This window comes from Scyliorhinus torazame, chromosome 7 (assembly GCF_047496885.1).
Source record: "Scyliorhinus torazame isolate Kashiwa2021f chromosome 7, sScyTor2.1, whole genome shotgun sequence".
Taxonomy (NCBI): domain Eukaryota; kingdom Metazoa; phylum Chordata; class Chondrichthyes; order Carcharhiniformes; family Scyliorhinidae; genus Scyliorhinus; species Scyliorhinus torazame.
Genome location: NC_092713.1, coordinates 205,413,431 through 205,440,411, shown reverse-complemented (window position 1 = coordinate 205,440,411; position 26,981 = coordinate 205,413,431). Strand labels below are relative to the sequence as shown.

The 26,981-nt window shown below is 46.5% G+C and overlaps 1 protein-coding gene across 3 annotated transcripts in view; it reads left to right on the top strand.

Annotated features, from left to right (window-relative positions):
* The window catches only part of LOC140426800 (matrin-3-like), a 169,514-nt gene extending 142,739 nt beyond the window's left edge, over positions 1 to 26,775 (top strand). For all 3 annotated transcript variants that reach the window (XM_072511987.1, XM_072511988.1, XM_072511986.1), the window contains exons 13-15: positions 16,578 to 16,887; positions 20,832 to 20,953; positions 23,562 to 26,775. In XM_072511987.1, the coding sequence (XP_072368088.1) occupies positions 16,578 to 16,887; positions 20,832 to 20,953; positions 23,562 to 23,627 (498 nt within the window). In that variant the 3' untranslated portion in view covers positions 23,628 to 26,775. The remainder of the gene's footprint in view (positions 1 to 16,577; positions 16,888 to 20,831; positions 20,954 to 23,561) is intronic.
* Positions 26,776 to 26,981: the final 206 nt, after the last annotated feature.

Below are 26,981 nucleotides of genomic sequence, written 5' to 3'. Positions count from 1 at the left end.
ATTTTATGGATCCTTTTCAATAACCGACTAATATCACATTTATCAGCTTTATATTTCCACTAACATTTCAATGGTATGAAGCATTTTTAAAATCCAATCAACAGTTCAGTTTTCCACCTGACACTTCCCTTTATTTGAGCTCAACTTGGGTTTTGTGATTAATGACTTTGGTGTGTGGGATCTCTTATTTTCTAATAAGAATCCGGGTCCAGTGGTAGGTTGAGATTCAGTTTATTGCAAAACTTAGAACATAGAACTGTACAGCACAGTATAAGCCCTTCGGCCCACGATGTTGTGCCAAACTAGTCTGAAACTAAGATCAAATCAACCTACTCCCAATCATTCTAGGGCACTCCACATGCCTATCCAATAACCGCTTGAAAGTTCCTAAAGTGTCCGACTCCACTACCATAGCTGGGAATGCGTTCCACGCCCCAACCACTCTCTGAGTAAAGAACCTACCTCTGACATCCCTCCTATATCTTCCATCATGAACCTTATAGTTATGCCCCCCTTGTAACAGCTACATCCACCCGAGGAAAAAGTCGCTGAACGCCCACTTTATCCCTCTCATCATCTTGTACAGCTCAATTAAGTCACCTCTCATCCTCCTTCGCTCCAATGAGAAAAGCCCTAGCTCCCTCAACCTTTCCTCATAAGATCTACCCTCCAATCCAGGCAGCATCCTGGTAAATCTTCTTTGCACCCTTTCCAATCCTTCCTATAATGAGGTGACCAGAACTGCACACAATACTCCAAATCTGGTCTAACCAAGGTCTTGTACAGTTGCAGCATAACCTCACGGCTCTTAAACTCAATCCCCCTGTTAATAAATGCTAACACACGATTGGTTTTCTTCACGGCTCTCTCCACTTGGGTGGCAACCTCCAGAGATCTATGGACATGAACTCCGCGATCTCCTCCACGTTCTTCAGAACCCTGCCGTTAACCTTGTAATCCGCATTCAAATTTGTCCTACCAAAATTAATCACCTCACACTTATCAGGGTTAAACTCCACCTGCCACTTTTCAGCCCTGCTCTGCATCCTATCAATGTATCTTTGCAGCCTACAACAGCCCTCCACATTATCCACTACTCCACCAATCTTGGTGTCATCAGTAAAATTTACTAACCCAACCTTCAACTCCATCATCCAAGTCATTGATAAAAATCATAAATAGCAGAGGACCCAGCACTGATCCCTGTAGTGCACCGCTGGTGACTGGGCTCCAGGATGAAAATTTACCATCTACCACCACCCTCTGTCTTCTATGTGATAGCCAGTTACTGAACCAATCGGCCAAATTTCCCTCTATGCCATACCTCCTTACTTTCTGCATGAGCCGACCATTAGGCACCTTATCAAACGCCTTACTAAAATCCATGTATACATCAACTGCTCTACCTTCATCTATGTACTTAGTTACCTCCTCAAAGAATACAATCAAACTTGTGAGGCAAGACTTAGCCCTCACAAATCCGTGCTGACTATCCTGGATTAAGCTGTATCTTTCCAAATGATCATAAATCCTATCCCTCAGGACCCTTTCCAATAATTTACCTATGACCGAAGTGAGACTAACAGGCCTATAATTCCCAGGGTTATACCTATTCCCTTTCTTGAACAAGTGGACAACATTCGCCTCCCTTGAGTCTTCTGGCACTATTCCTGTAGACAGTGAGGACATAAAGATCAAAGCCAACGGCTCTGCAATCTCATCCCTTGCCTCTCAAAGAATCCTAGGATATATCCCATCAGGCCCAGGGGACTTAACTATCCTCAGGCTTCTCAAAATTTCTAACACATCTTCCTTCCGAATATCTACCTCTCCAGCCTACCAGCCTGTATCACACTATCCTCTATCCTCCTCAACAACATGGCCCCTCTGCTTTGTGAACACTGAAGAAAAGTATTCATTTAGGGCCTCCTATATCTTCAGACTCCATGCACACGTTCCCACTACTGTCCTTGACCGGCCCTAACTTCACCTTGGTCATTCTTTTATTCCTCAAGTGTAAAAAGCCTTGGGGTTTTCCTTGATCCTACCCGCCAACGACTTCTCATGCCCCCTCCTAGCTCTCCTAAGCCCTTTATTGAGCTCCTTCCTAGCTATCTTGTATCCCTCAAGTGCCCGAACTGAACCTTGTTTTCTCATCCTTACATAAGCCCCTTTCTTCCTCTTGACAAGACATTCAACATCTTTTGTAAACCATGGTTCCCTCACTCGACCATTTTCTCCCTGCCTGACAGGGACATACATATCAAGGACACGCAGTATTTGCTCCTTGAACAAGTTCCACATCTCAATTGTGCCTATCCCTGACAGTTCCTGTTTCCATCTTATGCTCCCCAATTCTCGTAGCCAGCACTTTTGCCAACAACTTAGCATCCACATTGAGGAGCGAGATCGGTCTATACGACCCACATCGCAGTGGGTCCTTGTCCCGCTTCAGGATCAGAGAAATCTGGGCGCCGGACATTGTCGGGGGCAGGTCCCCCCCCCCCCCCCCCGCCCTTGCCTCATTGTAAGTCCTCACTAGCAACGGGCTTAGCAGGTCCACATATTTCCTACAAAACTCGACTGGGAACCCATCTGGCCCTGGGGCCTTCCCCGCCTGCAGGTTCCCCAATCCTTTAACCAGCTCCTCCAACTCAATTGGCGCCCCTAAACCTGCCACCTCCTGCTCCTCCACCCTCGGGAACCTCAGTTGATCCAAAAATCGTCGCATCCCCTCTTCCCCCGCTGGGGGCTCAGATCTGTACAGCTCCTCATAGAAGTCCTTGAATATCTCATTTACTCTCACCGCATTCCGCACCGTATTCCCCCCGCTATCCTTAACTCCACCTATCTCCCTCGCTGCCTCCCTCTTACGAAGCTGGTGTGCCAGCATCCGGCTCCCTTTCTCCCAGACTCGTACGTCGCCCCCTGTGCTTTCCTCCACTGTGCCTCTGCTTTCCCTGTGGTCAACAGGTCAAACTCCGTCTGGAGGCTTCACCGCTCCCTGAGTAGTCCCTCCTCGGGGGCCTCTGCATATCTCCTGTCCACCCTTAAGATCACCCCCACCAACCTCTCCCTGCCCGCTCTCTTCTCCCTGTGGGCCCTGATGGAGATTAACTCTCCCCTGACCACCGCCTTCAACGCCTCCCAAACTACCCCCACCTGCACCTCTCCGTTGTCATTGACCTCCAAATATTTCTCGATGCACCCTCCCGCACACCACCTCATCCGCCAATAATCCCACATCAAGACGCCACAACGGGCGCTGATCCGTCTCCTCTCCTAACTCCAGCTCCACCCAGTGCGGGGCGTGGTCTGAGATGGCTATGGCCGAATACTCCGTTCCCTCCACTTGCGGGATTAGCGCCCTACTCAGAACAAAAAAATCTATCCGGGAGTAGGCTCTATGTCCATGGGAAAAGAATGAAAATTCCCTGGCCAGGGGCCTGGCAAACCTCCATGGATCCACTCCCCCCACCTGGTCCATAAACCCCCTAAGCACCTTGGCCGCAGCCGGCCTCTTCCCCGTCTTGGACCTAGAGCGATCCAATGCTGGATCCAGCACCGTGTTGAAATCTCCCCCCATTATCAAGCTTCCTACCTCCTGATCCGGAATCCGACCCAGCATGCGCTTCATAAATCCGGCATCATCCCAGTTCGGGGCGTATACGTTTACAGTACCACCCGTACCCCCTGCAACCTACCGCTCACCATCACGTATCGACCTCCATTATCCACTACAATATTCTTTGCCTCAAACAACACCCGCTTCCCCACCAGTATTGCAACCCCTCTGTTCTTCGCACCCAGCCCCGCATGGAATACCTGTCCTACCCATCCCTTTCTCAGCCTGATCTGATCTGCCACCTTCAAATGTGTCTCCTGAAGCATGACCACGTCTGCCTTCAGTCCCTTTAAGTGCGCGAACACTCGGGCCCTCTTCACCGGCCCATTCAGGCCCCTCACATTCCAGTTATCAGCCGGATTGGGGGGCTGCTCACCCCCCCCCCCCCCCGCCGACTAGCCATCTCCTTTTCTAGGCCAGTCACGTGCCCGCGCCTCCCGCACCCTCCAGTCCCCCAGGCGGCGGACCCCCGTCCCGACCACCTCTCCTATTTCCAGTTCCCTTTTGGCCAATGCAGCAGCAACCCTATACTCCCCCTCCCCCCGCTAGATCCATATCTAGCTCTTTTGCTCCCCCCATAACTCCCGTAAGTCAGCTGACTCCTGCTGATCCCGGCCTCTCCCGCCTTCCCATCGACCCCCCCAGTGTGGGAATCCCCCCTCCCCCTCCTCCCTGCAGTCAGTGTGTGCTCCTCTCCAGTACCGCCCTCCGACCCCCACCTCCGTCCTTCCCTAGCGCGGGAAAAAGCCCGCGCTTTCCTCAGCCGGCCCCGCCCCCTCTGGCGCAGCTCCTTTTGCGGCCTTACCTCAATTCCCCATCCCCGGGCCTCCCCTCCCTCCAACACCGACGCCCACACTCTCCCACAGTTTCCTCATCAAATCCCTTCACCCATCCCCATCCAGCACCCAACCAAGGGAACATTCCCTACACGTAGTTGAAACCATATATACAGCAAACATCCCCACCCCCCAACAACAAACCCCCAATTTGAGTCCAACTTTTCAGTCTGTATAAAGCTCCAAGCCTCCTCAGCTGTTTCAAAATAGTGGTGCCGATCCTGGAATGTGACCCACAATCGCGCTGGCTGCAGCATACCGAACTTCACCCCTTTCCGATGGAGCACCGCCTTAGCCCGATTAAAGCCAGCTCTCTTGGCCACCTCTGCACTCCAGTCCTGGTAGATTCGGATCTCCGTGTTCTCCCACCTGCTGCTCTGCTCTTTCTTGGCCCATCTCAAGACACACTCTCTGTCCATAAAGCGGTGAAACCTCACCACTACAGCCCGTGGCGGCTCGTTGGCCTTGGGTCTCCTTGCCAGGACCCGGTGCGCCCCATCTAGCTCCAGGGGCCTCGAGAAGGCTCCCGCGCCCATCAGCGAATTGAGCATCGTGCTCACATATGCCCCGGCATCGGGCCCCTCCACTCCTTCAGGGAGACCCAGAATCCGAAGATTCTTCCTCCTCAACCTATTCTCCAGGTCCTCAAATCTTTCCGCCCACCTCTTGTGCAGCGCCTCGGGTGCCTACACCTTCACTACCAGGTCCAAGATCTCTTCCTCGTTCTCCAAGGCTTTTTTAAAAATAAATATTTTTATTCTGCTTTTTCACATTTTCTCCCACATTTACACCCATCAACAATAATCAGCAAGATATGTCAATCCCCATAATAACAATGATCCCATCCGCCCACCAACCCCCAAACATCAGCCCGCATGTTTACATAAACAAATGACAAAAAGGAATCCGGGATTACCCGTAGTCACCCTTAATCTACACAGCCCCCCCCCCCCAAACTAATGTTCGATGTTATCCAGTTCTTGAAAGTGCATAATAAATAGTGCCCATGACTTGTAGAACCCCTCCGAGCTTCCCCTCAGTTCGAACTTAACCTTCTCAAGGGTCAAGTATTCCAACAGGTCCCCCTGCCACGCCAGGGCACTGGGTGGAGAGGCTGCTCTCCATCCCAGCAGGAGCCGCCTTAGGGCGATCAACGAGGCGAAGGCTATGATATCTGCCTCCGCTCCCGTTTCCAACCCTGGCTGGTCCGACACCCCGAATATGGCCTCCTGGGGACCCGGGTCCAGTTTCACACGCACCACCTTGGAAATTACCCTAAACACCATCTTCCAGTACTCCCCTAGCTTTGGACAGGACCAAAACATATGAACGTGATTCGCGGCCCCCCCCCCCCAACAAAGCTCACACACATCCTCTACTCCTTCAAAAAATCAGTTCATCCTCGCCCTCGTGAGGTGCGCTCTATATACCACCTTCAGCTGTATCAGCCCCAACCTCGCACATGAGGTGGAGGCATTCACTCTCCGGAGCACCTCACACCAGACCCCCTCCTCTATAACCTCTCCCAGCTCTTCCTCCCACTTTGCGTTGATCCCTTCCAGTGGTGCCTTATCCTCTTCCAAAATAGCTCCGTACACCGCTGACACTGCCCCCTTCTCCAGTCCCCTTGTCATCAACACCACCTCCAGCAATGTGGAGGCCGGTTCCTCTGGGAAGCTCTGTATCTCCTTCCTGGCAAAATCCCGAACCTGCATGTACCTAAACACTTCTCCCTGCTCTAGCCCATACTTCGCTTCCAGCTCCCTCAATCCTGCAAACCGCCCCCGAAGAAACAAATCTTTTAGCGTCTTGATCCCCTTCTCTTCCCATTTCCGAAAACTTCCACCCCACCTCCCTGGCTCAAACCTGTGGTTTCCCCCGAATCGGCATTTCCCTTGACCCTAAACCCAACCCGAAGTGTTGGCGAAACTGCCTCCAGATTTTCAATGAAGCTATTATTACCGGACTCCCTGAATATTTCCCTGGAGCTATCGGGAGCGGCGCTGTTGCAAGTGCCTTCAGCCCCGACCCCCTGCACAAACTCTCCTCCATTCTGACCCACTGAGAATCAACCCCTCTGACCCAGCTCCGCACTTTCTCCACATTCGCCGCCCAGTAGTAGTACAACAGGTTCGGGAGACCCAAACCCCCTGCCTGCCTTCCCCTCTGTAGCAGCACCTTTCTCACTCTGGCCACCTTCCCTCCCCATATGAATGAGGTAATCCTTCCCTCAATCTCCCTGAAAAAAGACTTTGGCAGGAAAATCGGTCGGCATTGAAAAATAAACAGGAATCGCGGCAACACATTCATTTTAACCGCCTGTACCCGACCCGCCAGTGACAGAGGAAGGCCATCCCACCTTGCCAGATCGGCTTTCACTCTCCCCACCAAACTAGTGATGTTGTACCTGCAAAGCCTCCCCCACTCCTGGGCAACCTGCACTCCCAGATACCTAAAATGAGTCCCTGCTCTACGGAATGGCAGCCCCCCCACCCCTGCCCCCACCCCCGGCCGAGACACCACGAAGTACTCACTCTTGTCCAGGTTCAACTTGTACCCCGAGAAGGACCCAAATACCTGCAGTAGCTCCAATATTCCTCCTATCGACGCACTCTGCTCCGACACATACAGCAGCAAGTCGTCGGCATATAAGGACACCCTATGCTCTATTCCCCCCCCCCCCCGCACTATTCCTTTCCATGCTCCCGAACTTCTCAATGCGATGGCCAACGGCTCAATCGCAAGTGCAAACAGCAGGGGGCACATAGGACATCCCTGTCTCGTCCCACGGTGGAGAGAAAAGTATCTCAAACTGATATTATTTGTGCGGACACTCGCCTTCGGTTCCTTGTATTATAGTTTTACCCAGTTCACAAACCTTGGTCCAATCCCAAACCGCTCCAGCACTGCCATCAGGTACCCCCATTCTTCCCGATCAAACGGCTTCTCGGCGTCCAATGCCACAACTACCTCTGTTTCCTTCCTTTCTGCCGGTGCCATAACAACGTTCAAAACCCTCCTAATGTTCGAAAACAGCTGCCTCCCTTTCACGAACCCCGTCTGATCCTCCCCTATCACCTTCGGAAGGCACTCCTCCAGCTTACCCGCCAGTACCTTCGCCAACACTTTTACGCCCACATTCAGAAGTGATATGGGCCGATACGACCCACACTCCGTCTGATCCTTATCTTTTTTTAGTAACAGGGAAATCGATGCCTGCCCCAAGGTTTGCAGCAACACCCCCTTCCCTATCGCCTCCGCAAACATCCCCACTATCAGGGGTGCCAACCTATCCTTACATTTTTTATAATATTCCACCGGAAACCCATCCGGCCCTGCCACCTTCCCCGACTGCATCCTCCCAATCGCATCCTTTATCTCCTGCTCCACTATTGCTCCTTCTAATGTTGCCCTGTCCCCCTCCCCTAGCCTCGGGCACTCGAACCCATCTAGAAATTCCTGCATCTCACGGTCTCCCCCGAGTGGCTCTGACTTGTACAACCTCTCATAAAACTCCTCAAAAACCTTGTTAATCAGCACTGGGGCCACCACCAACTTCCCTGCCCTATCCTTCACCTGAAGAATTTCCTTGGCCGCTGCCTCCCACCGGAGCTCCATGTTCATAAACTGCACCCCTTGCTCGTCTCAGTTGGCGCACCGCCTTCCTGGTGGACAGTCGGTCGAAGCTCGCCTGTAGTTCCTTCCTCTTTTCCAGCTTCGCCGGGTCCCCATCCTCTGCATACCTCCTATCTACCTCCAACATCTCATCTATTACCCTCTGCCGCTCCAACCTCTCCTCCTTATCCACCCTAGCCTTAAACAAAATTACCTCACCTCTCACCACCGCCTTTAGAGCCTCCCAGATGACTGTCTTCGACACCTCACCCATACAATTGAAACCTACATATCCCTTAATTACGTTTTCAATTTTCTCACAGAATACTTGGTTCCCCAAAAGCCCCACATCCAGTTTCCACCCCGGTCTCTGCGCTGCCCCCTTCTCTAGCACCATATCCACCCAATGTGGAGCATGATCTGACACTGCAATTGCAGAGTATTCCGACCCCTTGACTCCAGCCAGCAAAGCCTTCCCCACCACGAAAAAGTCGATCCGCGAGTATACCTTACGGACCGCTGAGAAAAACGAATACTCCCGTTCCCTTGGGTGCAGGAACCTCCAAGGGTCCACCGCTCCCATTTCCACCATTCCCCCCCCCCCCCCCCCCCCACACACACAATCAGCTCATGCGTGTCTAAGTCGGGAATAGCCCCAAACACCTTCCTTGTGAATCCCACATCATCCCAAATGGGACCGTATACACTTAACAGCGCTACTAATCTCCCGTCCAGTGCCACTGTCACAATCACATATCTACCCCCCTGATCTGCCACCACCGTTTCCATCTGGAAGCGTACCCTTTTACTGACCAGCACCGCTACCCCTCGAGCCCTTCCATCAAATCCGGAGTGAAACACTTGGCTAACCCAGCCCTTTTTAAGTCTCATCTGGTCCTTCACCCTCAAGTGAGTCTCCTGCAGCATTGCTACAACGGCTTTCAAACTTTTAAGATGTGCAAGAACCCTTGACCGGACCTCCTAGCCCTCTCACGTTCCACGTGATTATCCTTACAGGGGGGTCTCTCACCCTTCCCCCCCTCCACCTTCCCCCCCTCCACCTTCCTTATCCACCATCACCATACCACCGGGCCCTGCCCCATAAGCCTGACCCGCCCCTGTCCATTGTTAACATCGAACCCCTCCCCCCCCCCATCCCAAGAACCCCCCCTACAAAAACATCCCCCAACATCCATCCCTCCACCCCCTCTTGCTCGCCTCGTAGGGCCATTGAAGCCTGCTATCCAGGCTCCAACATCCGCAGTCCTCCTCTCACCTCACCCCCGTTCACTAACTGACTTTAGTTAGCTAGCGCGGGTGGCTCCCCCAAGACCCTCGCCCCCTTCCGCCCAGTCCCAGAGAAAGAAACACCAAAACAAACCCAACAATCCAACCCCTACAATTCACTAACATAACATTTAACCGTCGCAACACAGAACGCCATTAACTTGAACTCTGTAACAATGCCAAGAGAAGTAAATTTCAATACAAATCAGTAAAAAGAAAGTTGTAACATTTGTACATTTTCCAGCCACTCAAACACAGTCCACAGTCTCTCTTCCAGTTCCGTTCTTCACGTCTGTCCCAAGCCTTCTGCCCTCACGAGCGCCTCAGCAGCCTCCGCTGTCTCAAAATAAAAGTCTTTGGCGTTATATGTTACTCTCAACTTCGCCGGGTACACCACACCAAATTGCGCCCCCTTCTTGTACAAAGCTGCCTTCACTCGCCCAAACGCCGCTTGTCTTTTTGCCAACTCCACCGTCCAGTCCTGGTTGATCCGAACCGCAGTACCATCCCACAGCACCTCACGCTCCTGCTTCGTCCAGCTTAATACTTTCTCCTTCATGCAAAACTTATGGAAGCAGATAATTACTGCCCTTGGCGGCTCGTTCACTTTGGGCTTCGGCCTTAATGACCGATGAGCTCGGTCTAGCTCATACAGGGTGGGGCTCTCACCCTGCCCCAATCAGCTCCGCCAACTTCTTAGCGAAGTATTGCGTTGGCCTTGGGCCCTCTGTCCCTTCGGGCAAGCCCACAATTTTCAAATTGTGCCGCCTTGAGCGGTTTTCCAAGTCTTCCAGCTTTGCTCGGAGTCCTCTGTTAACCTCCACCACCATCCGCAGCTTGTCCCCCATCGAGGTGACCTCGTCGCTGTGTCGTGTCACGGCCTCCTCCACCTCCTTCATCTTCTCGCCCTGCTCTCTCACCTCGGCCAATGCCTTTGCCACCTCCACCCTCATCGGGCCGATTGCCTCCTCCAACAATGACCTCAACACGACCGCCATCTCTTTCCTCAGGACCTCCATGTGCCTCACCAAACGTTTTTCCAGCTCCACCACCATCACCTCGGTCATCTTCTCCACCGTAAGTATTGCAGCCCCGCCTTGCAGTTCGGCGTCCACCATCCTGTCAGCACTTTTGCTTTTGCTCGTCTTCTCCTTCGGCGGCGAACCCGCGTTTCCTCCTTTCTTCGACGCTGCTTTTTGCATCCTTTAGCGGCTTATTGTTTTTTATTTTTCCTTTCTCCTCTCTCCCCCTTCACACTCCTGCCCTTCATCAATCTGACATTCTTTTTTGAAAAAAAAAATTTCACCAAACTTCCTTAAATCTTCTTTCTTTCTCCTCTACATTCACCTGGGACAAGGCTTCAACCTTCTTTCTTCTTCCTAAGTGGGAGCCATCCGATGTGGATCACCCACCCTACATGGCGCCCTGGCCTCGGGCCTGCCGCCTCGGCCTCCTCGTAGCTCCACCCCCGCTGCTCTGACCTGCCGGGCCCGGCGCCTCAGCCCCCGCCGCCCGACACCCGCGCGGGGCTCTTCGCCGGTTTTTAAACCGGCCCCGCTGGCTGCTCGTGGCAGCCCCAAAGGCCGACGATAGTCGGGGAGTGCGTGAGGACTCGGGGATTTCCCCGAAATCGTCGCGAATCGCGTCCACCGGCGGGAGCTCTTGTTATTGTGGCCGCCCTGCTCGCCCACGCCACCGGAAGTCTCTCCGAGGCTTTTTGCCGCACCTCTCGGATCGCCGCCCCTTGGGCCTTCTGGGTCTCCACTAGCTTCTCAGTTGGTGCCAGCATTTCGGTTTTCAGCTCCTCAAAGCAGTGTTTAAGAAACCCCTGCTGCTCCTGCGACCACTGCGCCCATGCTGCTTGGTCTCCACCCGCCGCCATCTTGCTTTTTCTCCCTCTCACTTTTCGCTGCTCCAAGATCCCTTTTTTCAGCGCTCCACTCCTGGTCCAATCCATATACTGTCGGGGAGACCCTGCTGTCACCCTCCCACACTGGAAGCCGTCGAACAAGTGCCGTTGGGGCCCCTCTGGAGAGCCCAAAGGTCCGTTCCCGGCGGGAGCTGCCGAAAGTGCGACCTATCCAGGCATGGCCGCAACCGGAAATCTCCTCCCCCTCCCTCTTAAGGATCCTGAAAACACGATCAGAGACATCACGGACCTTGGCACCCGGAAGGCAACACACCAACCGTGAGCCTCTATCGTTGCCACAGAACCGCCTATCTGTACCTCTAACTATAGAGTCTCCAATAACTAATGCTCCCCTGCTCTCCCCCTTCCCTTCTGAGCCACAGGGACAGATTCAGTGCCAGCGACCTGGTCACCGTAGCTTACTTCTGGTTGCCCCCCCCCCCCCAACAGTATCCAAAATGGTATACCTGTTATTGAGGGGAACAACCGCAGGGGATCTCTGCACTGACTGCTTTTCCCCCCCCTCCTTTTAAATATCACCCAGCTACCTTCATTCTTAGGAGTAATACATCCCTGTAGCTTCTATCTATAACTGACTCTGCCTCCCGAATGATCCTTAGTTCATCCAGCTCCAGTTCCCTAACACGGTCTTTGAGGTGCACTTCCCACAGGTGAACTCAGCAGGGCCACTGACGGTGTCTCTCACCTCGAACATCCTACAGGAGGAACATTGCGCTGCCCTCTCTGCTATCCCTTCCATTTATCCACTTGACAATTACAGAGAGAAAAAAAAAGCTTACCTGATTTTCACACTCCCCGCAGATTAGAGGTGGTGGAAGGGTGGAGAGAGGAAAAGGAAGGTAAAGCTTACCTCACCAACTCACCATACAGTCTTTTTTTTTTTGGTTAGAGGAGGAGAATAGGTGGGAGACACTACCTGTGTAGGGACTCGGGTTTAGCCACTGCCTGAAATATATTAGTTCTAGAAACTCACCCGACAGCAGCTTTCCACGATTCACTCCCCACAACAGCCAATCAGCGTCGCCGCTCTGCCGCCCTCTGCAAAAACTTGGTTAGTGCAATTTCAAATATACACAACAGAAGCAAAAGAAAGAACAATAGAAAGAGAACAAAGAGAGAGCAAAGAAGAGAACCACGCACACAGAGGGTCAAGCTTTATGCATGCTCGTTTTTGGCATTGCCCCTTCTTTGCCCCCATTGGCTTACAAGTTCTGAATTGTGACTCCTGATTGGTGTTCCATCTCAGCATTTTATACCTGCATTTGTATCCAACTTACTGGTTGCGCTTGTTATATTGTTATTGGCTTGTAATGCAGAACAAGGCCAGCAGTGCGGGTTCAATTCCCGTACTGGCCTCCCCGAACAGGCGCTGGAATGTGGCGACTAGGGGCTTTTCACAGTAAATTCATTGAAGCCTACTTGTGACAATAAGCAATTAGATTTGGCCCTATCTCTTAGCCTATTTATATCCGTTTGTAAAATCTGTATCTCTTCTTCACTGCCTGCTTTCCCACCTATTTTAGTATCATCCGCAAATTTTGCTATGTTCCACTCTGTCCCTGCGTGCAGATCATTTATATAGATTGTAAACAGTTGAGGTTCGAGGACTGAACCCTGCGGCACCCCACTAGTTACAGTTCGCCAGCTAGAGAAGGACCCATTTAACCTGACCCTCTGTTTTCTCTAGTCAGCCAATCCTCAATCCAATCTTGTATTCTACCCCCTGCGATGCCGCCTTCTGGATCAATCTTTTTTGCAGTACCTTGTCAATGGCCTTCTGGAAGTCTAGATATACCACATGCACAGGTTCCCCATTATCCACCTTGCTGGTTACGTCCTCAAAGAACTCGAGCAAATTTGTCAAATATGACTTACCCTTCATAAAACCATGCTGACAGTGGTGGATTGAGTTTTGTCTTTCTAAATGTTCAGTCATCTCCTCCTTAACGATTGATTCCGGCAACTTCCCCACCACAGAGGTCAAGCTAACCGGGTGATAGTTTTCTACATTTTGTCTCTCTCCCTTTTTGAATAGGGGAGTTACATTAGCGTGGTTCCAATCCACTGGGACCTTTCCAGAATCGAGGGAATTTTGAAATACCATAACCAATGCATCCACTGTCTCTGCTACCACCCCCTAATACTTTGGGTGCAGGCCATCAGGTCCCGGAGATTTATCTGCCTTTAGTCCCATTAGTTTATTCAATACCTTCTCCCTAGTGATGATTGTTGCACCAAGTTTCTCTGCATTGACTGCAGTTCTTGGAAATTTTTTATTATCCTCTAACGTGAAGACAGACGCAAAATATTGGTTCAGTTCCTCCACAATTTATGTGCACCCCATTATTACCTCACCAGTATCGTCCTCTAAAGAGCCAACGTTTACTTTAGCTATTCTCTTCCTCTTTATGTACTTGTTTTCTGCTAGGTTGTTTTCGTCATTCAACTTCGCCGTTTGATTCTATTTGTAGTAGCTTTTTGCTGACCCCAAAAGTTCTCCTGATCCTCCAGCTTACCACTAACTTTTGCAGTATGGTGCGCCCTAGTTTTTGCCTTTGTGTCCTCCTTGACTCCCTTGTTTCACCATGGAACGTTTTTTTCCCTTTTACAATTCCTCCTCCTTCTCAGGAATATACTTTAATTGAGAGGTGTTTGATATTTCCCTGAACATCCTCCATTGCTCCTCAACTGTCCTACCCTCAATTATTTGCACCCAGTGTCATTGGGCCAACTCTTTCTTCAGGCCTGTATAATTACCTCTGCCCAACGCTAAAACGCTAGTATGGCACACTCTTCTCTCGCTCAATTTGAATTGAAATTCTAGCATGCTGTGATCGGATCCTTAACGACAAGACTATTTATCAACCCTTCTTCGTTGCATTGAATCTAAAATAGCCCGCTCCCTGGTTGGCTCCCTGACATATTGATCTAAGAAACAATCCCTCATCCTCACTATGAAATCTTCCTCGAGGCTACCCGTGCCAACTTGATTAATGCAGTCAATTTGCTTATTAAAATCCCCCATGATTACCGTTGTGTCCTTCTCACAAGCCCTCATTATCTCTTGGTTTATACTATGCCCCACTTTGGAAGTATTGCTCGGGGGCCTGTAAATTACTCCTACCGAGGAGTTTATTCCCTTTTTTATTTCCACCAATATCGATTCGACATCTTGGCCCTTAGTGCCAATATCATTTTACAGCCTTGATGTCACCGTTAACCAATAAAGCAACACCACTGCCTGTTCCATCCAGTCTATCCTTTCAGAATACTGAGTACCCTTGGACAAGTTTCACCCCCACGACCCAAAGATGTGTAGGGTAGGTGGATTGGCCACGCAAAATTGCCCCTTAATTGGAAAAAATGAATTGGGTACTCTAAATTTATTTTAAAAAGAGTACCTGTGGACATTTAACTCCCTGTCCCGTTCTCCTGCAACCATGTTTCAGTGATCCCCACTAAATCATATCCCTTTGTCGGTATTTGTGCCGTCAGCTCATTGACCTTATTCAGAATACTGCATACATTTAGGTACAAGGTTTTTAAATATGTCCTACTGATTTGTCTTTCCCTTGCAGGATTTTCTTGTGCACTATGCTTTTCAAATATTCTCACCTCCTTCATTTAATCCCTGATAACATTGAGCCTCATTTCCAACTTTTATTCCCACAGTCGCCATATATTTTAAATTTTTGCATTTTCTTACCCCTCTGCAGACGTTAGATTGGCCATGCCTGTTTATTCTATTAACCTCTACCTTCTCCTCGCATGCTGACTTGCTGCTCTGGTTCTCATTGACCATTATACTTCTTGTAGTCTTACCCCTCCCCCCTCGGGCCCCATTTGCTCTTTTAAAGTCCTTATGCCCACCCAGTTTATCCTTTCCGCGAGAACATTGGTCCCAGATGGGTTCAGGTGGAGACCGTCACAACGGTACAGATCCCTCCTGTTCCAATACTGGTGCCAGTGCCCCATGAAATGGAACCGTTCTTTCCCGCACCACTCCTTTAACCACGTGTTTACTTCCCTAATTTTAACATTCCTATCTCAATTTGCATGTGGCTTGGGTAGTAATCCAGAGATTATAACTCTTGAGGACCTGTTCTTCAATTTTGTTCCTAGTTCCAAATCCTCTTTCCTAGTCTTGCCTATGTTGTTCTTCTCAATGTGGACCACAACAACTGGATCATCCCACTCCAATATCCTTTCAAGCCAGTTAGAGATGTCACTTACCCTGGCACCGGGCAGGCAACATACCATGCGGGTGTCTTGTCCTGCTTACAAAGGATGCTATCTGTCCCCCTAATTATAGAATCCCCTACAACTACCACTTGTCTTTTTTCCCCCGTCCCCGCTTGAATGCCCTCCTGTACCACTGTGCAATGGTCAGCTAGCTCATCCTCCCTACAGTCCTTTTCCTCATCCACACAGGAGCAAGTACTTTGTACTTGTTGGAAAAGGTCAAGAGCTGAGGCTCCCCCATGCCTGAACTTAGGATCCCTCCACTGCCTCACTCGCAGCCACACCCTCCTGTCCCTGACCACTGGACAAATTCAAGGTAGTTACCCCCAGGGGTGTGACTGCCTTCTGGAATACAGTGCCCAGGTACCTCTTCCCCCCTCCCTGATGTGTCACAGCAACTGAAGCTCAGAATCCAGCTTATCAACTCTGAGCCAGAGTTCCTCACGCAACCAACACTTACTACAGATGTCACTAGGGACCACAATGGGGTCCACCAGCTCCCACATGATGCAGGACAACACATCACATGACCCTCCATCTCTATTTTATAACAGTTGTGGACTTACCTTTGGACCATTTCATTGCTTGTTGGTGGAGTCTTTAGCACTATTTAGCAGAAGTGGCCTCCGCTCCAGCATTGATCCAGCTGAATTTCAACACTAAAGTCCAAATGACCGTTTATATGGTTTTCACCCTCTGTAGAAACCTCCCTTCTTTCCCTGTCTGTTTTCTCTGAATTCTTTTGGGTTCTTCCTGCTCTGTGAATTTGGCTTTTGCTCATTTGCTTGCTTTCAGAATGGCTGTGATTTAACTCCCAAAATAACATTTATGCAGTAATGGTTTTGAGACACATGCATCTTTACAGGACTCTTTGAACCATCAAACTCAAAAAGGCCAGTGTCCCATTATTCTGTTACCGCAGCCAAACATGACATTGGAGCAGCCAAAGATCTTACAAGTGAACTTGTCTGTACAGTAAAGCTGTTGAATCGCACTGTGAACCTGTGACATTTGTACTATTGTGATGCTTTTTCCACTTTAGAAATCAGAAGGCATACGGTGTCCAGAATATATGGATGAGTTTTTTGCCCTCGATAAGGTTGATGATCCTCAGGGTATCCTGGCTCAGAAAATAAAATCTGTCCAAACAGACAAAATGGATGATGTCAGCAAAGGTGATCAAGATTGTGAAAGGCACCGCTATAATCTAAGAAACAATATGGATGAAAACACTGAAATAACAGAAAACAGTTCCACAACATGTGGAGAACCATCAAGTGAACAGATCCAGGCACACTCTCCTCTTCCAGATGAATACAAGCTTGGGCCATATAAACCCAACAATCCTGTAGGTAGGTTTTTCTTCTGTATTCATGGGATGTGGGTGTCACTGGTAAGGCCAGCGTTTATTGCTTATCCTTGACTGTCCTTGAGAAGGTGATGGTGAACCACCTTGAATTCAACTGAGTAGTTAGCTAAGCTGAGTAGTTAGGGCAGCACGGTAGCATTGTGGATAGCACAATTGCTTCACAGCTCCAGGGTCCCAGGTTTGATTCCGGCTTGGGTCACTGTCTGTGCGTAGTCTGCACATCCTCCTCGTGTGTGCGTGGGTTTCCTCCCACAGTCCAAAGATGTGCAGGTTAGGTGGATTGGCCATGATAAATTGCCCTTAGCGTCCCAAATTGCCCTTAGTGTTGGGTGGGGTTACTGGGTTATGGGGATAGGGTGGAGGTGTTGACCTTGGGTAGGGTGCTCTTTCCAAGAGCCGGTACAGACTCAATGGGCCGAATGGCCTCCTTCACTGTAAATTCTATGATAATCTATGATATTTCAGAGAGCCGTTAAGAGTCAATCGCATTGTGGGTTACAGAGTCACACTTGGGTCAGGGCATTTAGGAATGGCAGACTTTCTTTCTTAAATGATAGTGAACCAGATTTTTTTAACCACGATCTGTTCATTTTATAGTCATTGTTACTGATGCTAACCTTTTATTGGATTCTTTTATTTAAAGCATTGAATTTTCACAACTGCTGTGGTGGGATTTGGACTAATTTCTGAGGATCACTAATTCAGCATTCGTAACACTAATTAATTCCTTCCTTAATTTTTTTCTTTCCATACAACGACTGATTCTTCAAGTGGTTTTTAGCAGGTCATTGACACCTTGCCTAAAAACTAACTCTTCATGGGTAAGCCTTTTCAGTCTGTACAAGCATACTTCTCAACAGGATCAGTGATGACCAATCACATGATAAACCTTGAATGATTTTCTTTTTCCAAACCCTGACCTTCAGGGGCTAGTTATAACAGCCTCCTTTCCCTGGCAGAGATCAACTAATTCAGCACTGACCAAGTCAAACCTAGGACTTCTGGTTTGTATGGTGGCGAGACAGCTGCTCACAGCTTCAAACATTTTTTTTCATGGTACGTTAGCATCACAGGCTGGGCCAGCATTTATTGTCCATCCCATAGGGCGCAGTTAAGAGTCAGCCACATTGCTGTGGATCTGGAGTCACATGTAGGCCAGAGCAGGTAAAGGTAGCAGATTTCCTTCCCTAAAGGATATTAGTGAACCAGATGGGTTTTTACAGCAATTGTCAGTGGTCACTTTTATTTATTTTATTGAATTCAAATTTCACCATCTGCAGTGGCTGGATTTGAACCTGGGTCCCGAGGCGGTTTACTAGTCGGGTGATAATACCACTATGCCACCACGTCCCCTTAAATGTTGGTAGTATGATGACAAGCAAAGTGCTACTCTCTGTTTCCTTATTACTCCTGGGTCATGATTGACTTCAAGACTCCAAAGCAAAAAAATTGCCAGAGTTGGCGATGGTTGATTAATCAACCTCCAAAATGGATCCAGACAAGAGAGGGTGTGGACAGCATTGTTTGCTTTTCACACTGAAGCTTATTTATGTACGTGGTTTCTCAATTTTAAAAAATATATATTTTTCCTTCTAAAACAGTCCTGAGTTGGCTTTCAGCTTTACAAACTACCGCTGGAAAAATAATAATCAAACAAATAGTGATAAGTTAAATCCATTCCAATGGCTTTTTAATATTTGTCCATAAGAGACTTTGGCCGGAATTCTCCGTTTGGGAGACTATGGGCTAAATTCTCCGATTTTGAGGCTATGTCCCCACGCCGGTGTGGGAATGGTGGCGTTTTACAACAGGAAAAATGGCGTAAAACCGTCACCGATCCTCCGTTTGCTGGTGGCTAGCATCAAGGCAGTGAAGAGCACCTGACTAGCTGCCGATACGGCCCGGAATAGTGCCCCCCATTTGGATGGCTCGCCCGGACCACCCCCAACAACGCCCCCAGCCCCTGGCAAAGTCCCCCCTGCCCGTGAATCGACCCTCCCCCGACTGTGGCGGCGCTGGACTGAGTCCACAGCCACCACACGGATGAGACCACACACGACTGATGTCGTCAAATTCTTGGCCAGTCGGGGGCGGAGCATCGGGGTTGGGCCTCAGGCAATGTCCTGAGGGCATCGATACAGTTGGCGGCATACTCTCTAAGCTGCTTTGGAGGGAGCGGAGAATCGCAAAAACGGCGCCGCCTCTGACTGTCGTGAACAGGAATTCTACAGCCGATCTGTGAACATGATTTCGGCGCCGACGACCGGAGAATCTCACCCTATGTTCTTCCACCAGAGATTAAACGCCCTCTGTATTGCACTTGCAGTTGGAGCACAAATCAGAGGCAATTCTCTATCCCTTGTCATGCAAATTTTGCATGGCGTGGATTGTGAGCGATTCCGTCGCAAATCCCCCTATCGGGCTGACATTTTGAGCAGGTGGCCCAATAACAAGGTCTGACGACTGGGCCCCCTCCATCGCAACGCAATTCCGCTGGGATGGATAGATCTTTGATCTTTCAGGGAATCGAGGGATTTGAGGAGCAGATGGAAAAGAGAACTGTCTTGATCGAATTGAATTGCAAGGGGCCATATAGTTTACTCCTATTCCTATTTCTTGTGGCTAATGGTGTCTTAAATTGCTCTACTAAATGTGTTCTATGTTCTTGTAAAAATAGCAGTGTATCTTGGTTTTCATTGATATTTTCTCTTGAAATCTCTTTGCAAAGAATGTCAACTTTCTTTAACAAAATCCAGCAGGTTCCTAGAACGGTGGAGGTCATGGCTGAGATTTCTGCTGATATGTTTACCAATTTGTGATTTTCCGGCAATAAAACTGAATGAGCAAGAAACCCTGGCTCAATCGAGCCCAACTGCAGAGTCATTGATGGGATAATTGCAGTGTAACTTTAGAAAGTGGCCATAGGGTAAAGTTCTTTTCTCCAGAATGCAAATTGAATTTAATTGAACCAAATTAATGGTTTGAGATTCTTATACCAGTTGAACCTCTGTGTGTATCTTGAGTGGCACCGCCACTGAGCAGGAACCAGACTACACAATAGAAATCCGAGATTTAAGAGGACAAAACGTTTTGTTCCATTGTCGTAGTTGATATCTGTTTTTGAGTTAGCTGTAGACTTACCTGGTTTCTCAGTCATAGATTCTTCATTGAACAGGTTGAGTAAGCGATGAATTAAGAAGTAATAGCCTAATATTAAGGTTGTTTTGATCCAGAAAGATCAATTTGTCCCATCCAAGATCTGAAGCAGGGCTTGTTTCATGGATGTTCCAGATATTTAAGTGAATTCTTCATAGTTAAAATGGAGTTTTACAGCTCAGAAAATGCGGTCAATCATTGAATAAAGAGTTCTTGGTAAAAGCTCCACACTAATGGTAATTCATCATCATTCATTGTGTCAGGCAAAGTAGGGTACTGTTTTTAATATTTTGTAAAATGATCTGCCACATCACCCATATAGCAATAATACAAATGAATATTTTCATGGTTTTCTATTTTCTCTTGCAAACTCTTGAATATATTCAATAATGGTACATCCAGAACCCTCTGGAGCAGGGAATTTAAAAGATTCATGTGCCGAAATGGTGACATTTTTCTTCATCGCAATCCTAGATAATTGCCTTTTTCATAAAAAAGGTATGCTTCTTGATGAAGCACATTGGCCCGACCAACTTGGAGTTATTAATAAATACTCCCTACATGCTTGCAATTTCTGTAAAATGGCATACAGCCTGCAATGTCTGAGCTACGTTACCTTTGAACTTTTTGCCAATATATTCTATACCCATGTGCTTAGTATCTGCGGTGCAACATAACCGGGAATGATATTTGCAGTGTCTGCTTTGGCACTCTTTAAGTACTTGCACTAGAAAGACCAGAAGGACAACGATACACTATGCTCTCTTTCAGGGTTAAATTATGTGGTTCCAAAAGCTGGCTACTATTGCAAACTCTGCTGTCTCTTCTACACAAGCGAGGAGACAGCAAAACAGACTCACTGTGGCACCGTTGATCATTATCAGAGACTTAAGGTAAGCCTGGCTGTTAAGGAAAGTAGGTTTTTCTTTTTTCCCATATGTGTCCCTTTTTGGAGAAGCCTCTTGTTTTGAAGAAGTTTATTAAATAATCATTCGGCCCATCGAGACTGCACTGACCCTTCAAAAGACCGCCCTAACGAGGCCACATACCTGCCCTATTCCTGTAACCCCACGATCGGGGGCAATTTAGCATGGCCAATCAACATAACTATATTTCTGGACTGTGGGAGCACCCGGAGGAAACCCACGCAGGCATAGGGAAAATTGAAAATTGAGCACAGTCGCCCGAGGTTGGAATCAAACCCGGGTCCCTGGCATTGTGAGACAGGAACACTGACACTAAGGAACACTGAAAGCTCAAATATTTTCCAGTTCCTAATTTTATTCATGCAACTTGAGCAAGGCAATAAGAACAGGCAGTTTCAGAATATGGAACACTGTCATCTCTGGTAGTCCCTATGAGGTAGCCCAAGTGTGGAGTTCCGTATTGTCAGAAGGGAGAAGCGTCAACTAGTGCATGTAATTCATGTAAAAAATAAAATACCTCAGACCATCTCTGTGATCCTATTAGGGCGGGGGGGAGACAGTTTGAAGAATGAGACAACCATTACATCACCAATGCATTGTTTTTGGCAACAATATCTTTTTGGTGAGATAGGTTTATAATAATAATCTTTATTGTCACAAGTAGGCTTACATTAACACTGCAATGGAGTTAAAGAGAAAATGTTGGACAATCCAGCATAAAGTTACAGTGAAAAGCCCCTAGTCGCCACCTTCCGGCGCCAGTTCGGGTACACGGGGAGAATGTCCACATTACCTAACAACACGTTACCAAACCCACGCTGACACAGGGAGAATGTGCAGACTCCACACAGACAGTGACCCAAGCCGGGAATCGAACCTGGGATCCTGGAGCTGTGAAGCAACGGTGCTACGTGCTGTGCTACCATGTTGCCCACAGGTTTTAGTAGCTGTTTCCACCTGGATTATCACAATTAAACTCAACAAAAGTGAAACTGAAAAGCTTAACTGAGCACTTTTTATCCTTTATGGAAATATAAAAATGTGCATCTGTATTTATGCTATCTCACCATAGAATCTCTTCAGTGTAGAAGGATGCCATTCGGCCATTGAGTCTGCACCGACCCTCTGAAAGAGCATCGTACCTAGACACAATTCCCTCCCTACCCTATTTCTATAGCTCCACCTAAGGACAATTTAGCATAGCCAATCCACCTAACCTGCACAACTTCCGGACTGTGGGAGGAAACCGCAGCACTCTGAGGAAACCCACACAGACATGGGAAGAATGTGCAAACTTCACAGTCACCCGATGTGGAATCGAACCCAGGTTTCTGGTGCTGTGAGACAGCAGTGCTAACCACTGCGCAGCCCACTATTGTGCCACTGAAACATCTCAAATTTTATATATATATGTCTACATTTATTGCAGTAGAGCATGGGCCATTAGTTAGGTTGTACGTTTTAAATTTGCATGATGTATGAGCTGATAGTTCAGCAAGGGCAGCAGGTCAGCTGGGACCTTGATGAACATAAAGCAAAGTATATCTTCTCTTTAAAATCGGTGAGAATAAAGAGGAAGGGTTAAGAAATTGAATTAGGGTGGGTGAATTCAGTGTCAAGTCAAATACAACAAGTGATGGAAACATTGGATTGAGTGACATAAAAGAGAAAAAGACAAAGAAATTTGCCATAAAATTCTATATTTTAAATCTCCGAAAACAGTTTTCAACCTGAAGTAATGAGAGTCTGCACTTGTAACGGTTTATTCTCTTGAAGTAATATTGATTTACAGCCATTAATCATTGCACCATTAAAAGGATTGATGCACTGTTAATTACTCGACTGAACTTAATGGTTTCCGGCAATCAGCATGATGATTCTGAAATTATGGGAGTTTTATGTTTTTTTATTTAAATTTTTTTTATTTTAAGGTTGAATTTTATGGGAGCATGAAATGTTTTCACAAAGCTTAAAGTGAAAGTCCACAAATATGCCAGAAACCTGTGGCAGTTCACAGTTTATGGGATATCTCATCTTTGCTCCAAGTTGGTGGCTTATTTGTGCATTAATAACCACATGCTTTGTTTATATGCCCATTTCAGTAGAATCTGGTTTGTTGCATTAGGAGCATTGTGATTGTTATATAGGCAAATGTGGGATGGCGCAGACCCGGATTCGATCCCGACCCCCGAGTCACTGTCCGAGTGGAGTTTGCACATTCTTCCCGCATCTGCGTGGGTGTCACCCCCAAAACCCAAAGATGTGCAGGGTAGGTGGAATGACCATGCTAAATTGCCCCTTCAATTTTAAAAAAATGGGCAAATTGTGATGCAATCCTCAATGCATTTTGCTGTGGATCAGGATTCCTCTCTGGCTGTATAAATTCTCATAAAGGGCGTTTTCATATTTTACTATAAAATTCATCATGAATATTTGTAATAAAACCGGATTTTGACTTATTGTGTGCTATAAACCATTGACCTTGTCATCATCTTTCAACCAGACATGGTGAGAGTTTTCTGCGGCAATGGTGTTTTACTATTTAACACACTTTTTTTCTGCTGTACTTTTAAAGAAAACTCTGGCCAAGCAAGCTATGGACTACTGGAGAGAAAAGAAACAGCAAATCATTCAGGAGTAACTGAACAAGAACCTAGCAACCAATGAGAAGCATAATTCCAGTATTACCCAAAACATTGAACACAAACTGATTGCCCAGATGGATGTGGTCATTTTGCAGTTTATAAACTAGAAACATTTACATGAGTATTGTGCTCTAATGTTGAAAAACTTGGGGCTATAAGAAAGTTTTGAGTTTTGAAGCATTGATAATATGTCACAACTTTAATGTTCATGTTTCTTTTTCGTTTTGAAGCTTCATTAAATGTAACTCCAATTGCAGCAAACCACATATCCCTCCAGCTGTGAAACCCAGGTCCCAATGCCGCAACCTTGAACGCTGTGTCATCTCTTACTATGAGCTGCTTCTCACCACAACCTACATAAATATTTTATAAAGTAGTGATGATGCCTTCAGTGACAACAGTATGAAGCTTCAAAACTTTTTTTTACAAGATTGATTTGTTAACAGCTGTATATTAAGAAAAGCCCAATACATTTAACATGCAGTATTTGTCTCTGGTTAAACATCTAGAATGATTTGTGGCGAGATGAAACACCTGTGACGAGAAAAGTAAAATACTCTTTAGAAAGAAATCCATTTTGAGAAATCAAATGAGAATGATTGAAAGGTTAAATGAGAATAAATCTCATCCATCATTGTTCCTTGTCAGTTTAAATTGGAATATTAAGTCGTGCCGGTTTTGTTTTCAATTGTAAAACCATACGTAGGGGGTTTGTAATCTGGGTTGTGATATACTGGACCAACGCTGATATCCATCCATCTCAATCCAAACTAAGCAAATTTTTTAGGGTTTTCTTTAACACACCTATAAACATTGAAAAAATACAAAACATTCTGTTTTCTTGTCTTAAAGTAGTTGCTCATTTATTCAGTGAATTTCCATCAACAATTAAAGAATTATGGTCACCCTGCAAAATAAATCAGCTATCAGAAATGTCATTGTCTGGGCGATCTTCATGTACACAGTGCAAGTGTCTCTTTTCTTCTCCCCCCCCAAAACCCCTCTCTATGGATTGGCAGTAATTCATGTTTTTCTGTGAACATTCATTTTTTTTTTCAGAGAAATAAGGTTCTGTACAGTAAGTACATTATCATTTTTACTTTTGTAAGCATGCTGAAATAGCATATTCAACGCTTGGTGTAATGTTGGGTAAACATGCAGTTATAATTTATAGCAAACTCTCAATCTGCAATTAAGAGTGTTTTACAAATATCATTCTTGGTCATATGAATTTTGTTTATACCGGATCTTATTTAGCTCATTTTACTGACTACCGTTAGGACCAAGGAATCAGTTAATGTAACAGCCATTTTTTTGCGGCATATTGCCATAATTGTAGAAGGTTTGGTCAGTGATTCAATAGTGGAACAGTTTTTTAAGATCTCTAATGTATGATTTTAAACTGTACATGATGCTGCAGTTTCCATTTACTTGTCTAGTCCTAAACTGATGTGTGGCAACCTCACCGAATCGGGACGAATCAACATTCTAAAACTGGAATGCAATTTTTTTAAGTGTATTTTGGAAGCCCCCATTACTGTGTTTTGTAGACTGAAGTAGATTCTTTGAGGGTGTTATCTAGACTGGTATGGGTACTCCATTTGGCTTCTTGAGATCTTTGTACTTCAGTTCATTCATACTGATTGCAGCAAAATATCTGACATGCATGGCGAAATCAAGGTCTCCATATAACATGTCTGCCTTAGAGAATTTGCATATTGGAATTGTAGGCGCTTGAAAACCCACAAAGACAGAAGAGGAATGGAAAAGTGAGGGTCACATTGCTAAATGTATTTCACTGTATTGTATGCTGCAGTCAATGTATGGTCTTGCCAAATGGCTAATTAAGAGGCACGAACAATTTTTTTTTCAGATGTCACATTTTCCAAAGTCTTGGCAATTGCAACTCCATTTTAGATATTCATGTTACTGATGCATCAGTAGTGTCATGCATGGACTCAAAGGTCACTAAAGTTTTGCATATTGTGTCATAAGGATATTCAAAATATTTTTGCAAATTAATAAACAATTGAAAATTCTAAGGGAACCAAAATAACACTTAACAGTTTGACACCTTTGGACTAATTAACCCTCAGACATTGTTTTTTTGTTGGTTGCACATTTTCTAAATACTGTTGTGGGTTATTTAGAAAGTTTAGAAAATTTAAGCACAGATATTTTAAAACATTTTAACTATGCGGAACAGACAACAGTGGCGTACTAAAAAGCTAATACCTCACAATTATTGCAAAAGCTATGATTATTGTGTTTTACTGTTGATAAGGTGTCAACGATCAAATTTGAGAACATTAAGAGGTTTCTACCTCTGACCTAAATTTCTACAAAGTGACTTGTTTTTAGTTTGCCTTGGAGTCAAATCCAGATCCTTGTCTTCATCTGCAGTTGAACTCACATACTTGCTTTTGCATTTCTAAGAGCAAGCTTCTTGTCTTTTCAATCTACGAGTGTATTTAGTAAACTTCTAAGAGATGGTGTTGGTATTTAAAGTATTCAGACATACTAAATCATTGCCGATTAGAACTGTGATGTACTCTTGCTTCTCGTTTAAATCTGTGATCTTTAGTAAAGACATTGTTTTGTATTCAAACTGTTTAAACATTTTTCCTTGATTTTGATCTGTAATGAACCAAATGCTGTACAAAGAAGCCTTGGTAGATCACTTGCCTTCCAAACAGATGGCCAGAATTATACTGTCCATCAGTAGCATATGTCTGGCCTAGTTAGGGAAGTGTTCCCAGTTCTTGGGCAGCATGTGAAAGCAAGTTGTTCCCCCTTGGAAGTGATATGAAAATTCTGAGACCAGCTAAACACAGGATACTGCAACAAGCAGTAAATTGGAGAGTAGATTAGTGATTTGAAAAATGGGGTAGTTAATGAAGTGGGCCGGCTTCCTTTTATTTCATGTTTGATTGCAGTGTTGTTTAAAACTGTTTGCTTTTAAACTATTTCTTCAACCTTGATGTGTCCAGGATCAGTTGGAAAACAAGCTTTAAATGATAAAATGTGAAATTGTTGGTTTATTTTGTTTGTTTAAAATTGTGCTGTTGAGAAGGTTGGCTGGAATGGAGAACCTGTTATGCCTGAACACTACACAATAAAATTTTTATATTGTTATTGGTGAAAGATGGTGTTAGGTGAATCATCTTTTTTTTTTAACCTAGCAGCTGTAAGAGTGATAAATCTTGTAGTGCTGAGAAAGATAGCAAGAATTGGGAGGACATTTTAATTTGTTTGTGTAGAAACCGAAAATATCAAAAACAAAACAGACCCATGGTCCTTGTTTCATATTTTAGTTTTGTTCTGTTTTTTCTGCAGTGAATAACAGTGTG